General features: G+C 39.1%; 1 protein-coding gene across 4 annotated transcripts in view; it reads right to left on the bottom strand.

Moving 5' to 3' along the window:
- Positions 1–190: 190 nt before the first annotated feature.
- Positions 191–12,589, bottom strand: part of kdm4c (lysine (K)-specific demethylase 4C) — a 30,137-nt gene continuing 17,738 nt past the window's right edge. For 2 of the 4 annotated variants that reach the window (XM_074687060.1, XM_074687076.1), the window contains exons 16-22: positions 11,649–11,704; positions 11,326–11,434; positions 4,905–5,099; positions 4,383–4,553; positions 2,591–2,710; positions 1,478–1,570; positions 191–1,335 (exon numbers count right to left, since the gene is read on the bottom strand). In XM_074687060.1, the coding sequence (XP_074543161.1) occupies positions 1,168–1,335; positions 1,478–1,570; positions 2,591–2,710; positions 4,383–4,553; positions 4,905–5,099; positions 11,326–11,434; positions 11,649–11,704 (912 nt within the window). In that variant the 3' untranslated portion in view covers positions 191–1,167. The remainder of the gene's footprint in view (positions 1,336–1,477; positions 1,571–2,590; positions 2,711–4,382; positions 4,554–4,904; positions 5,100–11,325; positions 11,435–11,648; positions 11,705–12,589) is intronic. The other 2 variants (XM_074687085.1, XM_074687069.1) reach the window with 2 other exon arrangements.

Here is a 12,589-nt window from a genome sequence, read left to right as displayed (position 1 = left end):
GTCTTTCCTTAATTCATTTATCATATTTTTAAAGCAACACTGAAAATAAACATTCAAAAGTGTTTGGTGCTATAGAAAAATGTTCAACTATCTGTATAGTCTCTCATTATGGATAGATATTAAAATAACACCCCAACAGCTAAACTCTGAATATAACACAGCTGAACAACATCAAATCACTGACAGCTAATATGAAAAAAACAAATATGTAGTTTTTATTGTTTTTTTCTTACAGCAGTTAGCAATAGTTTAACTATAGCAAGCCAAAAATAAATACAAATTTTAAATAATTTCAACAATGTGTTTCATTTAACAAAGCAACAGTAGCATTTCACATTAAAGGGGCCTAGACTCCAACACACAGGCATGGCTTCCAGTCTGAATCTCTCATCTTAGGAAGTGCTCAACATTTGGTCGAGATTCATTTTCAGAGTCAATTATGAAACACATTTATGATTTGTCAATACTGATTCAAAAGCAGAGAAGAAGCCATTGGAGTGTCCTTGGACTCGGCCCAGCAGAAGCAGTTAAGAGACAGTGTTAAACATGCAGGGAGAAGCAGTAAGACATGAGGGAAGTACTACAAGCAAAGTGCATGAATATTCAAAGTCAAAACTGGAAATAACAGAACCCCCCCCTGCCCACCCAGCCCCAAAAAGCTACCAGAGGCAAGCTATTTTAGAAAAATCCCACCTGTGATGTTTTTTTTTTTTATTGTACAAAGAAAAAAGTTCTTGTTCGTTTCAAAAAGGGTCACGTGACAAATGTAAGTCACGTTTATTTTTCCCTGACGGATGTGAAAGCACGAGGCAACTGCGGCAACATTGCCTGCTGTTTACCCACTCTGTAAGAGTCCATTTGTCCAATCATAATTCTCCTCTAAGCCTGTAACTTCACTCAATCACCAATCACTGATGTTTAAATTACAAGCACACACAAGTTTACATCCATTAGAGCCAAATCACCCATTTCCCTTCTGCTGTTTTCTCTGATTTATTCACAGGGAAGTGGTGAGGACAAAAGCTAGAGTGGGAGTAGATTCCCACATACAGTCACACTTACTCAGTCACACACACACACACACACACCAACACACAAACAACCTCCCCTCTAACATCATCTGTTCATTCAGTGCATCCATTTGTCATCGATCCTCCTCCCATGACTTTATTTCCCTTTGTGGCTGCGTTGCTCCCATGTGCTTTTGGCAGTTGTACGGAGGCCTGGCAGGGCCACATAGTCTTTCTGGAAGCGTGAATTGGGTGTTCTTTGGCGTTTCCTTTCCCCCTGTGTGGTGAAGAAAGTGTCCTGGAAACGCATGCTTGAGGCCGTTGACTGGAAAATAAAAGACACAAGAAAACACAAGTAAGTTAATAATATAATTCAGATGGACGGCCAATAAGATTTTCACTTGAGTATTTCTGTTGACGTTTCATGATTTAAAGTTTATGTGTTCACCAGTAAGTCTAATACTTACAAGTCTACGCTTCACCTTTTTGGGCAGGTCTTCATCTAGTGTGTAGACATCTTCTCTTTTTGCCAGAACCTGAGACCCGTCCTCAAACTCCACCTGCGAGAAAAGAAATACATTAATTAGTTGTTTGAGCAGTTTTATCAACACACTCTAAATTAAATCTTTTTCATTAACTGTTTTTTTTTTTTACTCATGCAGACACATTCAAATGTCCAATTTCCAAATTCCAATTAAATATCACTTAAGTAGGTTATAAACTGGAAATAGTTGTTGATGAAAAGATAAGTAAAGTATTGTGCTCACCATTGTCGAGCAAAGTCGAAATGGTAAAACAGAAATCAAAAACAACTCCAACTAGAAGTGCATATTCTAAAAAACATTGTATAAAATCCATTTTGCTTCTGACCTCAAAACCAGAGTTTGTCCTAAAAAAATGTTTCTAAGCTTCAAGAGGACCCTGAAGTAAAAATATTTCCTGCCAAAACATACCTTGACAATGGAAAGTTCTTGTTCGGCCTATTTTCTGAAATGTGACCTCTCTTAAACCGAGCCCGTGCGTCACAGAAGCATTTGTGCATAACTAATGGTTGACGCCCTGCTCTACTAAATAAAGCTTTAAGTGGAAACCGCATGACTCTTGGCTTAGTGAATATTTCAGTGAGTTTGAATAATGCAGATTGTCACCTCCATCTCATCCTCCTCTCCTTGCTCTCTCTGTTTCTACCCATCTGCCTTCACTCTGTGTCTAAAGAGCTTTTGCTTCCTTTCTCTCTTCTTTTTCATCCTCCCATCAGCCTCGATCTCCGCCCCCACGACTCCTCATCTTCAGTCACCATAACTTTAGCACCTTCCTAAATCCGTCTCCAATGTCCTCTTCCGTTTTTCTCACCCTCCACTTAGCCAAACATACACCTGGGGACCCTAACAACGTCAGAGAAGTCACGATAGTTCCGATGTTCACTTCAATAAGTTTGCTGCCGACTCACTTTGACCTACAACTGAAGATTACATCTGCAAAACTAGGTCATATGCCTTTCTTCTACGCTAACGATTTGTTAGGACTATGTGGATCAATGGTAAAAATTACTCAGCATTTATGTTTGTGTGATTAAGTACCTGGTACATGTAGGAGATGTTGGATCCCAAGTATTTGGCACCATAAAACAACCCATCGGGCCATTTTACCTGAACAGCTTCCCCGACTTCAGGAGGGCCTAAGTTCACACAATCTCTGCTCTAAAAATAACAAGAATCAAGAATGGTCCGTTAGAAGCTGAATGTGTGAAAATGTCTTCAAAACCATTATCAGGAAGTCATTCAAGGTGAAAGCTGTGATGTTTTGTAAAAAGCTCCTTTTAGGGTTTCTTTTTTAGGTTTCAGTCATACCATTTCCTGTCCTTCTGCTAAATGCAAATAACACAAATGTCAGTGTCCAAGAAAAAGGTAAAACAAATGTCATTCTTACATTAAATCTAAAAAAAAACTAATGATGTTCAAAACATGAATTACAGTGATACTCAGGGATGGAACAAGTTGCGTCCTATCACAAGGTTTAGGGCAGAAATTACCCCTACAGCAGTGTTTTTGTGCAGCAGAAGCCCAGGGCACACGCACCAAAGACCCCCTGCCTGCTCCTCTGCTGGTTTCCTCTGCACTCTGACAGGGCCATATTTTACTTGAGGTTAGCCTTGCTGTATCTGCTCTTGTGTAAAGCAACCAAAAACACAAATAAACGGACTCCCACCGAAAAAAATCTGATATCGGTCTGCATTCACGCTTTATTTAGAGAATTTTCAGCGCGTTACTTTCACAAAAAAACACTGTTAAATAAGGCTCTTGTTCTCATCGTGTCTCTTCGTCCTGGTAGACTACCTGCATTTGTTTATATCTGGCACACTGCTCGCGCGGACTGATACACTAAGCAGCAAGCACCTTGTGGCCAGCTGTGGCTCTGCAGCAGAGGTAGTGCCGTTTCACGACACGATGAGAACTAGAGCCTTATTTCGCTGTGTTTTTGTGTGAAAGTAACGCGCAGAAAATTCTCTAAATAAAGCATGAATGCAGACCGATATCAGATTTTTTCAGTGGGAGTCCTTTTATTTGTGTTTTTGGTCAAGTAAAATATGGCCCCGTCTGAGTGCAGAGGAAACTGGCCGAGGAGCAGGGAGGGGGTGTTTGGTGCGTGCGCCCTGGGCTTCTGCTGCACAAAATCACTGCTGTAGGGGTAATTTCTGCCCTAAACCTTGTGATAGGACCCAACTTGTTCCATCCCGGAGTATCACTTTAAAACATGCATTAACAATAAACTGTGTGTCAATCTCACAAAGCCCTGATAAAAATATAGATATAACTTGATGTGTAACTTAAATCAATATCAAAAGAGTCCTTCACTTGGTGTTTAAAGGTGTTAAACAGTTTTGTTGATTACAGCTGAGGCTCGATGCTGAATATGAATCAGAGTATTTTCCTCACTATAACAGCTGTAGCAGCAGCTGATCTGTCTGTCACACCTTCTTCTTTCTAACAGGGTCAAGCTCACTAGTAAGACTCAGTCATTACCATAATTACACGAACAAAGGATAAGCACCATAGATAATGGATAATGGATATAATGGATGGATGGAAAAACAGTCATGTCACTGATAAATTGCTGCTGTGAAAACTGAAAATATCAAAAAGACTGTTCTTTTCGTTTAAATTGCCTGTAATAAGGGAGCTATTGTCAATGCCTGGTATTAATGAGAAGGGTACAGATGCAAAAAATTAAATAAGTAAAAATCAAATCATTTAAAGAACAATAATATTAATCTATAAAAGGTAGTACTTTCAAAACACTAGACATCAGATATGACCTTGTACAACTGGGGGAGGACCTTTTGAGCCAAGCTCTAATTAAACATCTTCTCACCACGATGTCCTCAGGGTAGGTATCATTGGAGAAGGAGCCGTCATCAAACATGACCTCGTAGAACATCTGGGAGCTGATCTGTGTGACCTTTGAGCTGTAGTAGCGTAGGTTCTTGTGTTTGGAGATCACTGTCTGGCCCAGCGAGATGGATGCTTGGCACGCTCGCTGCTTCTGGTACATACAGACAGCGCAATTAAGACTACTGTTATGTAGAGTTTAAGGTATAAATTAGAAGTAATACTTTAACAGTACAACATGTTCATTGATAAATTTGATTAAAGTGTTTAAAAAACACCTTAGATATTTCTGTTTCCATACAGAAACATCAATCACAAAAGAAAGAAAAATGTCAATCAGTATTCATTAAACCACTTCTATTATAGTGTTTAAGATGGCATTATTATATGCATAGAGCATAGCTCCAACTATCCCAAGGGAATGTCAAGCAATCATATAAAAGTCTCTCATATATAACTCAAGAGCAAAACTCGTTTCACAACAGACTTCCTCATTTGGACTTACAGCTGAAGAACCCCGAGATTGGTGTCGATGGCAGGTGATGGATACCACATACGGCCAGTCATCCGGCTCCATGGTTACACCAGCTGCATGGGCACAGGTCACATGAAAGGAGGTGGGACACCGGCCACATGAGCACTGGATGCAAGCACCAGCCTGCCGTTTCCCAGCACAGCGCTTTCGACAATAGATGCACCTCTGTAAACACATCAGGGAGAGACAACCGTCAAAGCTTATCAAAGACAAACAGGAGACATTTTTTTATCGTAACAAAGTCAGCCATCTTTAAAATCAGGCAAATATCCATTAATAGGTGTAATTACTACTTTTTGCTTTCTTTTCGATGCATACGTAGGAAGTTTACATTTATTTGTATTTTTTATCAAATTCATTTGTATTTTGTATTTGTTAACCTTTTATATTACTCTATTCTTTTTCAACTTTGCAAGTACGTCATCATAACACCCCGTCTCTGGCTGTAACAAAGCAATCTCCCAAATGAAGAATCAATACAGAATGTCTTATTATATCAAAGTCCTGGTTAACAAAAAACTTTTAGATGGAGCAAAGAGAGCAGGCTGACAGGCTTTGTTACCTCAGAACAATGTTGATAGCTTTATCCGTAATTAAGACATTATAGACTTTAATACGAAATACAAGAGAAAATAGAGAAAATCTTCTATAATTTGGTAAAGGTAGTTCAAAAAGGTTGACGCATGCTAATAGCTTAACGTTTTTCCCCCAAAAAAGGCCCATCCCATCGCATACCACATTAGATCAACTGTTACAGAATGTCTTTATTGCAGTGGGGGAGTTTAAGCCCATGCAACAGTGTGGCCTTTGTAACAGGGAGGAAAAAAAGAGCAATTTAAAATCTGTATTTCCACTTGAGAGATTTACGCAATATGGGCTCAAGAAAAACAGCAGCGAGTTAAAGACAAAAGACCGCTAAGTGAATCATCGCTCAGCTGTGCCCTAAACCTCTAACATAATTTGAAACCATCATGTGCTCCAAATAATGTGAAATCTAGTCAGTGCACTGTTATTGGATACAGTGGTGTAAACAAAACACAAAAAGCAATATAACGAGGAGAAGGAGAGGGTGAGGGAGGGGGCCAGTCGTTGTGATGGAATAACATGTTTCTTCTGAGTACAACGAGAGGAAAACCCTCACATAAGACCAATCAGATGATATCACTTGAGGTTTCCACAACAAACCAGTGCCGCAGCATCCTTGCTGTGGATCTTTTATGTAACCAGTAGAACAGCACATTCGAGAGTGCAATACAAGCTTGCACGCCGTCATGCACGCACAAACACACTCGTACCTACATTTTTAAGGCTACCCCTGAGTTTCCTGGAACCAAACAGCCCATCAAGTCCATTTCCTCCACTGTGGCATCTCCCCCTCTCCTCCTCCTCCCCCAGAAACACTTCCACTGAAGGGAAAAGAATGACGACATCCTCCCATTATAACTCCACCCGCTCCCTATTCCTCTTTCACCCCTTTCTCCTGCCTGCCATCTCACTCCATTTCCTCCACTCTACTCCTCATAAAAACACCCATCTGTGCCATGCTCCTTGCTTCGCTTACTCACCCAGTCTTCCTCTCCTTTGCTATTCACATCTCTCTGAAGGTAATTTATTCATTAATCTAAATCCTGGGAATCCATACTGAAATATCCATATGTTGACAGATAATCCCCACATATATAGGAAAACTCTTTGGAGCATGTGCCTCAGCGGTATAGAAGCTCAACTGGGAATTAGCTGGTTAGTAAATATGAATTCTAGCTTATAAAAAGCCTTTCATGATACGCTGACTGTTAAATTAATAACTATGTAAAGGAGAACATGATGTACCTAAACGGCATATGAGCTGTGATACTACTGAACTATCTTGATATATTTGATGCCCTGTTTCATATCAAGAAATAAAAACTATATATCCTGCTAAGGGGAATAGCTGAGAATTTGACAAGGGGATAAAAAGTTAAACCGTGAAGACAAAAAAAAATTCTCCCCTTATTAAGAGCCTCTAAAAAATATGCTTTAGCCAAAGCAGGTCTGGCTCTACCTGAACAATTACCTAAATTAAGAAGGCTAAGCTGGGAGAATAAAAGGGTGTTTTTCTCCTTAGCGGGTGACCCAAAGAAAATCCTCCATTTAAAATGAGTTATGAAAATCTGTAACTTAGTCCCTTTTCTCAGACAAATGAACCTGTTTTTTCCAGCACAGGTCCTTTTAGTCCAAACTAAGGGGATGTTTTTACTCAGCGCTTTTCTTGGTGACTAACTTGGCCTACATTCCAGAAAGCCTTTTCCCATACCTCCTCCATTATGGACGAGTGTGTCTGGTCCACCTATTGAGGCCAGCTTGACAAGATTTTGACTGGCATGCAACACACTCAGAGTGTGTGGGGAGAACTGTGTTTGTGTTTGCACATATGTGCTTTTTCACACACACACACACACCCATTCATCTCTAGAGAAGAATACAATTTTTGGAATCATAAAGTCAGGTAAATTTGCCCACGTGTTAAGTTTAATGTGTGTGAGTTTGTGTGTGAGAGTCTAACCCACTTTTCCCTACTCCTGTGCCTTCTCAGAGGTGTGTTTGGGTGCCTGTGTTGAGCCATGCGTTAAGAATATTCCCACAGTAAATTATGAATGCGTGTGTGTGCACGGATGTGTGCGTGTACACTGTGATAGTAAATTATAAATGGAGTGGGCTGCTGCAGGGGCAATGGGTCCAATGCAAGCTTTATAACACGCGGCTCACGAAGCAAACTAACGAATGATGAAGTGAACATGAAAGTAAGTACAACATCCATGATCCCACTCGGATGACACATCAAGTAAGGTGCAGAGCTGTATTTATACAATCTATAGCAGCTCTGCACATTGTGGATAACATACATTTCAGCGTTGCATTTGTTGTTTTGTATTTGACACAGAATCTAGGCACAAAGTAAAGTACAACATTTAAAGGGTATATGCTAAAATCCTGAGGTTGATTTCAATACCTTTTTAAGACTTTTTCAAAAACCTTTCAAAAAGTTTTAAGACTTTATCACAATTTTCAGTTGTTGTTGGCATCTGCTTTTTAACAGTTGTAGTTTACATTTTTACAGAAATTATGTAAGCTGAGGAGGAATAAAGCTTGAAAGAACAAATGAAACTAAAGGCAGGTTTATCGACACTTCCACAACAAGAAACAGGGGTTATTCGAGGCCAACTTGCTGAAGAAAATGAGAAATCATTTAATCATTTTTAAAATTTAGGACATGTGCCGGAGATTGTGTGATTTGCTTTAATGTGTTATTCAATTTCTCTTTATGAAACTAAATGATGTTAATTTATAGCTGGTGTTTATAAAGCTCGCAATCCTTATTGTTGTATTTTATTGTAACTAGCGTCTTTATGTAATTTTTTATTTTATTCTTTTTTATTTTTGTATTTTTCTACTGACTCCATCAATTTCTGCTGTTAACACAACAATTTTCCATTTTGGGATCAATAAAGTAACTCTATTCTTTTCAATTCTACTCTATTTTAGAACTTTATCAGCTGAATGTTTAACGTCCCAATCAGGAGACAGTTGCAAGGAGGAAAATAAATATTCATGGATATTTTTTGGATTAAAGCTTGAATATCTATGAAACTTAATACCTCATAAAACCACAATTAAGACTTTTTAATACTTTTTAAGGGCCTTAATTTTCCCAGAATCGATTTATCAACTTTTAATCATTTTTAAGACCTCGCGGACACCCTGTATGAGGTCTCATGGCTGTTTAAAAGTGTGTTCTTGACATAAAATGAATCACACAAAACATGTCAAAAAATCTGCATTATAAAAGAGAATAGGGGACATTATCTTTTCAATAGATCAGGCACAAATAGATACACAATGCCACATGCAGTATGAGGATGTCAGGAGTTAGAATTTTAAGATGTTGGGCTTTGTTTTGCTTGTGTCATATCAACATCTCCATCTGACTCCATCCAGGTACATACACATGGGCGCAGGTAATGAGAAAAAGCGCTGTTCTTTGCTCCTGTGTGTTTGCAGAAAAAAGGGGTTTCATAAGTTAGGATCATCTGACTTTCTTGATAAAGAGCCCCTTAAACAGCAACAATTATGCTGCTATTTACTTGGGACCAAATGTTCCATTTTCCTGTTCCAGCTGACTCGCTTTTCAATATTTTACTTGAATCTGGTACTCAAAAAATCCATCGGTTTTTAAAATAAACTTAAGTATGAGCCTGAACACGGAGTGCTTGTGTTTGTATCTTGATTAATAAAATACGGGCAAAGGAAAACAAGATTCAACAGCGTAATGTACAATAAATGAAATTAAATATCTTTAGATCAGATAGATCTTCCAAAAAGCAAAACCCCTCTGTATCTAACCCTGTATGCTTATCAGAGAAAGTGCTTTCAGCTGCTTTTTTTTCTGAAAGAAAAATCATCTGTGATGTCAGGCTGAAATTTGCACTGTGACAAATATGTGAAGGGTGTACCGTTTCCCATTAAAAAAGGCTTTGGATGATTGTAAAGTGTGGAACACTTTGGACTTTTAAAGCTCTTTATGACATCTAGTCCACAGTGTATCTGTTTTTTAATTTTAGCACATGGTTGTGGATGGTGGCTTTGTGATTTGTGAATTATTTTCCAAATGAGCTTAATTTCAATGTGGTAGCAGATACAAACCACAACCCAGGATGTCCCATGCAGCGCCAGAGTACTAACAATGACAGGACTGTTTACAGTTTGATGCTCATAGTGGAGCCTTGACTGGTTGATTTGATTATGGTCAAGTCTGCTGAAACCAATCAATTTTAATAATCATATGATGAAACCCGGGAGATGTTTATTGTTGCAGTAGGAAACTTGATAACAAGAGTTGAGATTTATCCTGACTATTAAAGAATAGAAAGAAGGTTAATGACCAGAAACAGGGAATAAAAAGAAATTAAGATCCTTAACTGTTCTGTAGATGTTGTTTACTTGCTTAACCTTGCAGATGATATCTGGTTTTCTTTTAAACGGCTACACCCAAGCGCTAAGCTCTAGTATCACAAAGTCTGGATTAGGGCACCGAAGAAGTTGAAGTTTACTTCCTTATTCCGATATGAGCACCATACTGCACCAAACTGGAACTATTGCTGAAGTGGGGCAAAACTCAAAGTTTCAGGTTTGCAAGGTTGCAAAACTGTTTTCAATGACATCACAAGTTGGTCCACGAAGCAGAGTTTTAATGCCTTTCGTCAGTGGACACCATATTGTAAAGGTTGACTGAACTTAGCTCTCTGGTGAGTTTGTTGTGTAATTAAAAGGTTTTCTTTTCTCAGGTTTAACTGTGTTTAATCCTACTTTATTGTGCTGTAAACTAAAGACTAAGTCAACAGCTATTGTGATCAATGTGAAGCCAGTCCACAATGTTTTGTTTTGAAATGGACAAAGGGCTTTATGCTGTTCTTGTGTCTGACTTTCTGTCCAGGTCAAACTGCTCTGTTAGCTTGACGTGTGCCAGATGTAGACTACTGAAAACAGACTAGACACGTATCTTTAGCAGAGCAGAGCAGTGCTCCTGGGGCAAAACCGAGCCACACGGTGGGGCTCTCTGTGGAAAGACAAGCATTGGCTAGACTGGGCACTGCGTGACGCACATACCTGCAGCAGAATCAAGTGAATAGAGGGACTGGCAATGAAGTGTGTGTACAATTCACTAAAAATCATTTTTTACCCTCAGTTCTTCTATGATTGACTCTGATATGAAACTGATACACATGTACAGCATGTTTAAAGGTGTTCAAAGGTTTCAAAGTAATGTCTAACTGATCTTTAATTCTTCTTTAAACATGGAAGTTTTCAGAAACATGTTAAACTTCTAGCTGGAATTATAATTTGAACAAAGAGTGAACTGTATTTATCTCTGTTATCCACCCTGTGTAAGGATACACCTCTCACACTTTGCTTTCTGCTGAGCTATCATGGTGCCTGCAGCCAAGAGCTAACTAAAGTGGAAACATGTCAGGTCTGCTGAGACATACTCCAGCTCTCTCATTAAGTGCGCACACACACACACTCACACACAAACACACACATCGAGGCAAAGACAGACACACAACCACACATGTTGAGACAAACACCTACACACAGACACCGCTGCACACACAAACCCCCACTCCTACATCCCCACCCACCAGTGGTTAATTATCTAGCTTTGATTGCGGGCATGTTCATCTCACATTGTTAATTAGAACTGTGAACACTTCATTAATTAGACCAAGCCAGTCCTAAAGGACCAGGGGAATTCCAGCACTGCATCTCTATGTATGTGCTTGCCTGTGTGTGTGTGTGTGTGTGTGTGTGTGTGTGTGTGTGTGTGTGTGTCTCTGTGAGTGTGTTTTCTCACCAGTTTATAACGCTGCATAGGGATCCTACTGGTGTCAATGGGACCTCTCTTGGCTTCATCGATAAACCTCCCCTCTGGAAGAGCCACTGCACACATAATATGGGCCCATCTATACACATACACACACACACACACACACACACACACACACACACACACACACACACACACACACACACACACAAACACACAAGAAGCACACAAGAAGCACAAACAAGTTAATACATTACACTGATTATGATGCAGAGACAATTCATCCATCTGAGCTCTGGAGATCAGAGATGAGTGTGCAGAGATAATCACTGAACAAAAGGATGTCTCACTTGTCGTTTTGGGTTTTTTTGAGAGCTCCACCTCTGAGGTTACATAGACAGCATTCCTGAGACAGAAAGAACACAAGCAACTTAGGAAGAGAAAGAAGACTTTTCCCTTTAACAAATGCCCTTATACATGCCTATGTTTAACACCCACATAAAATAGGTCTGACACTTAAATTCATAGGAAATCTTTGGAGTTGTTTGATGGTTCATAGCAGATAAATCAGCAGAAAATCAGTTTAAAGTGTGCCCCTCCCCGAATCTTAATTTTATTGGAAAAAATGTCTTCACAATTCAAACCTGGTACAGTATATTCTCAGTTCTTCAGTAAAACAAAGTATTGGACTCACTTGAAATGCATATTTTCAAAACTGCTCTGTGAGAGGACTAGCGTGAGTGTTTTTTTGCAAATGTGTCTTTGATTTAGAAAATAGAAACACTTGTATGACTTTAAGGCACCCAAATGTCTCAGCTGCAGTTATCTAAACATAAGAACACAGACCTGTGGTTAGTGTAGTGTTGACACTCGTCAATGTCAGACTGAACCAATGTCCAATTCAATCATATTCTTCTATTATGAAGTCAGAGTGCAGGAGATACTCTATCATGGTGGTTTGCTGTTAAGCTGTGCAGCTACATAAAATTTAGGAAGCACTTATTGAAAAACATTGGGCTTATACTGATTAAGAAGTTAAAAATAACAATTTGGATAAATGCCAAGTACATCAGCCTATAACTTATTGTTGCTGCTTATTTCATTTGTGTTATCATTCCCCCCCCCCTCTGAGCCAGCTTCATATCTTGAAATGGGCACAAATTGTTGTAACAACAAGTTGTACATTTTTAAACCTAATCTTTTGTGACAAAATAAGATTTCTCTTTTGAAAAGAAAACTGTTCCCAAAGCCTCTTTAGCCCATTCAACAATCACAAACTTAGGAAGAGGCA

The sequence above is a fragment of the Halichoeres trimaculatus genome, unplaced genomic scaffold (genome assembly GCF_033239565.1).
Source record: "Halichoeres trimaculatus isolate MK-OKI-2021-1 unplaced genomic scaffold, fHalTri1.1 fHalTri1_scaffold_2, whole genome shotgun sequence".
NCBI lineage: Eukaryota > Metazoa > Chordata > Actinopteri > Labriformes > Labridae > Halichoeres > Halichoeres trimaculatus.
Note: the sequence above shows the minus strand (reverse complement) of the source record. Positions and strands in the feature narration are given on the sequence as shown.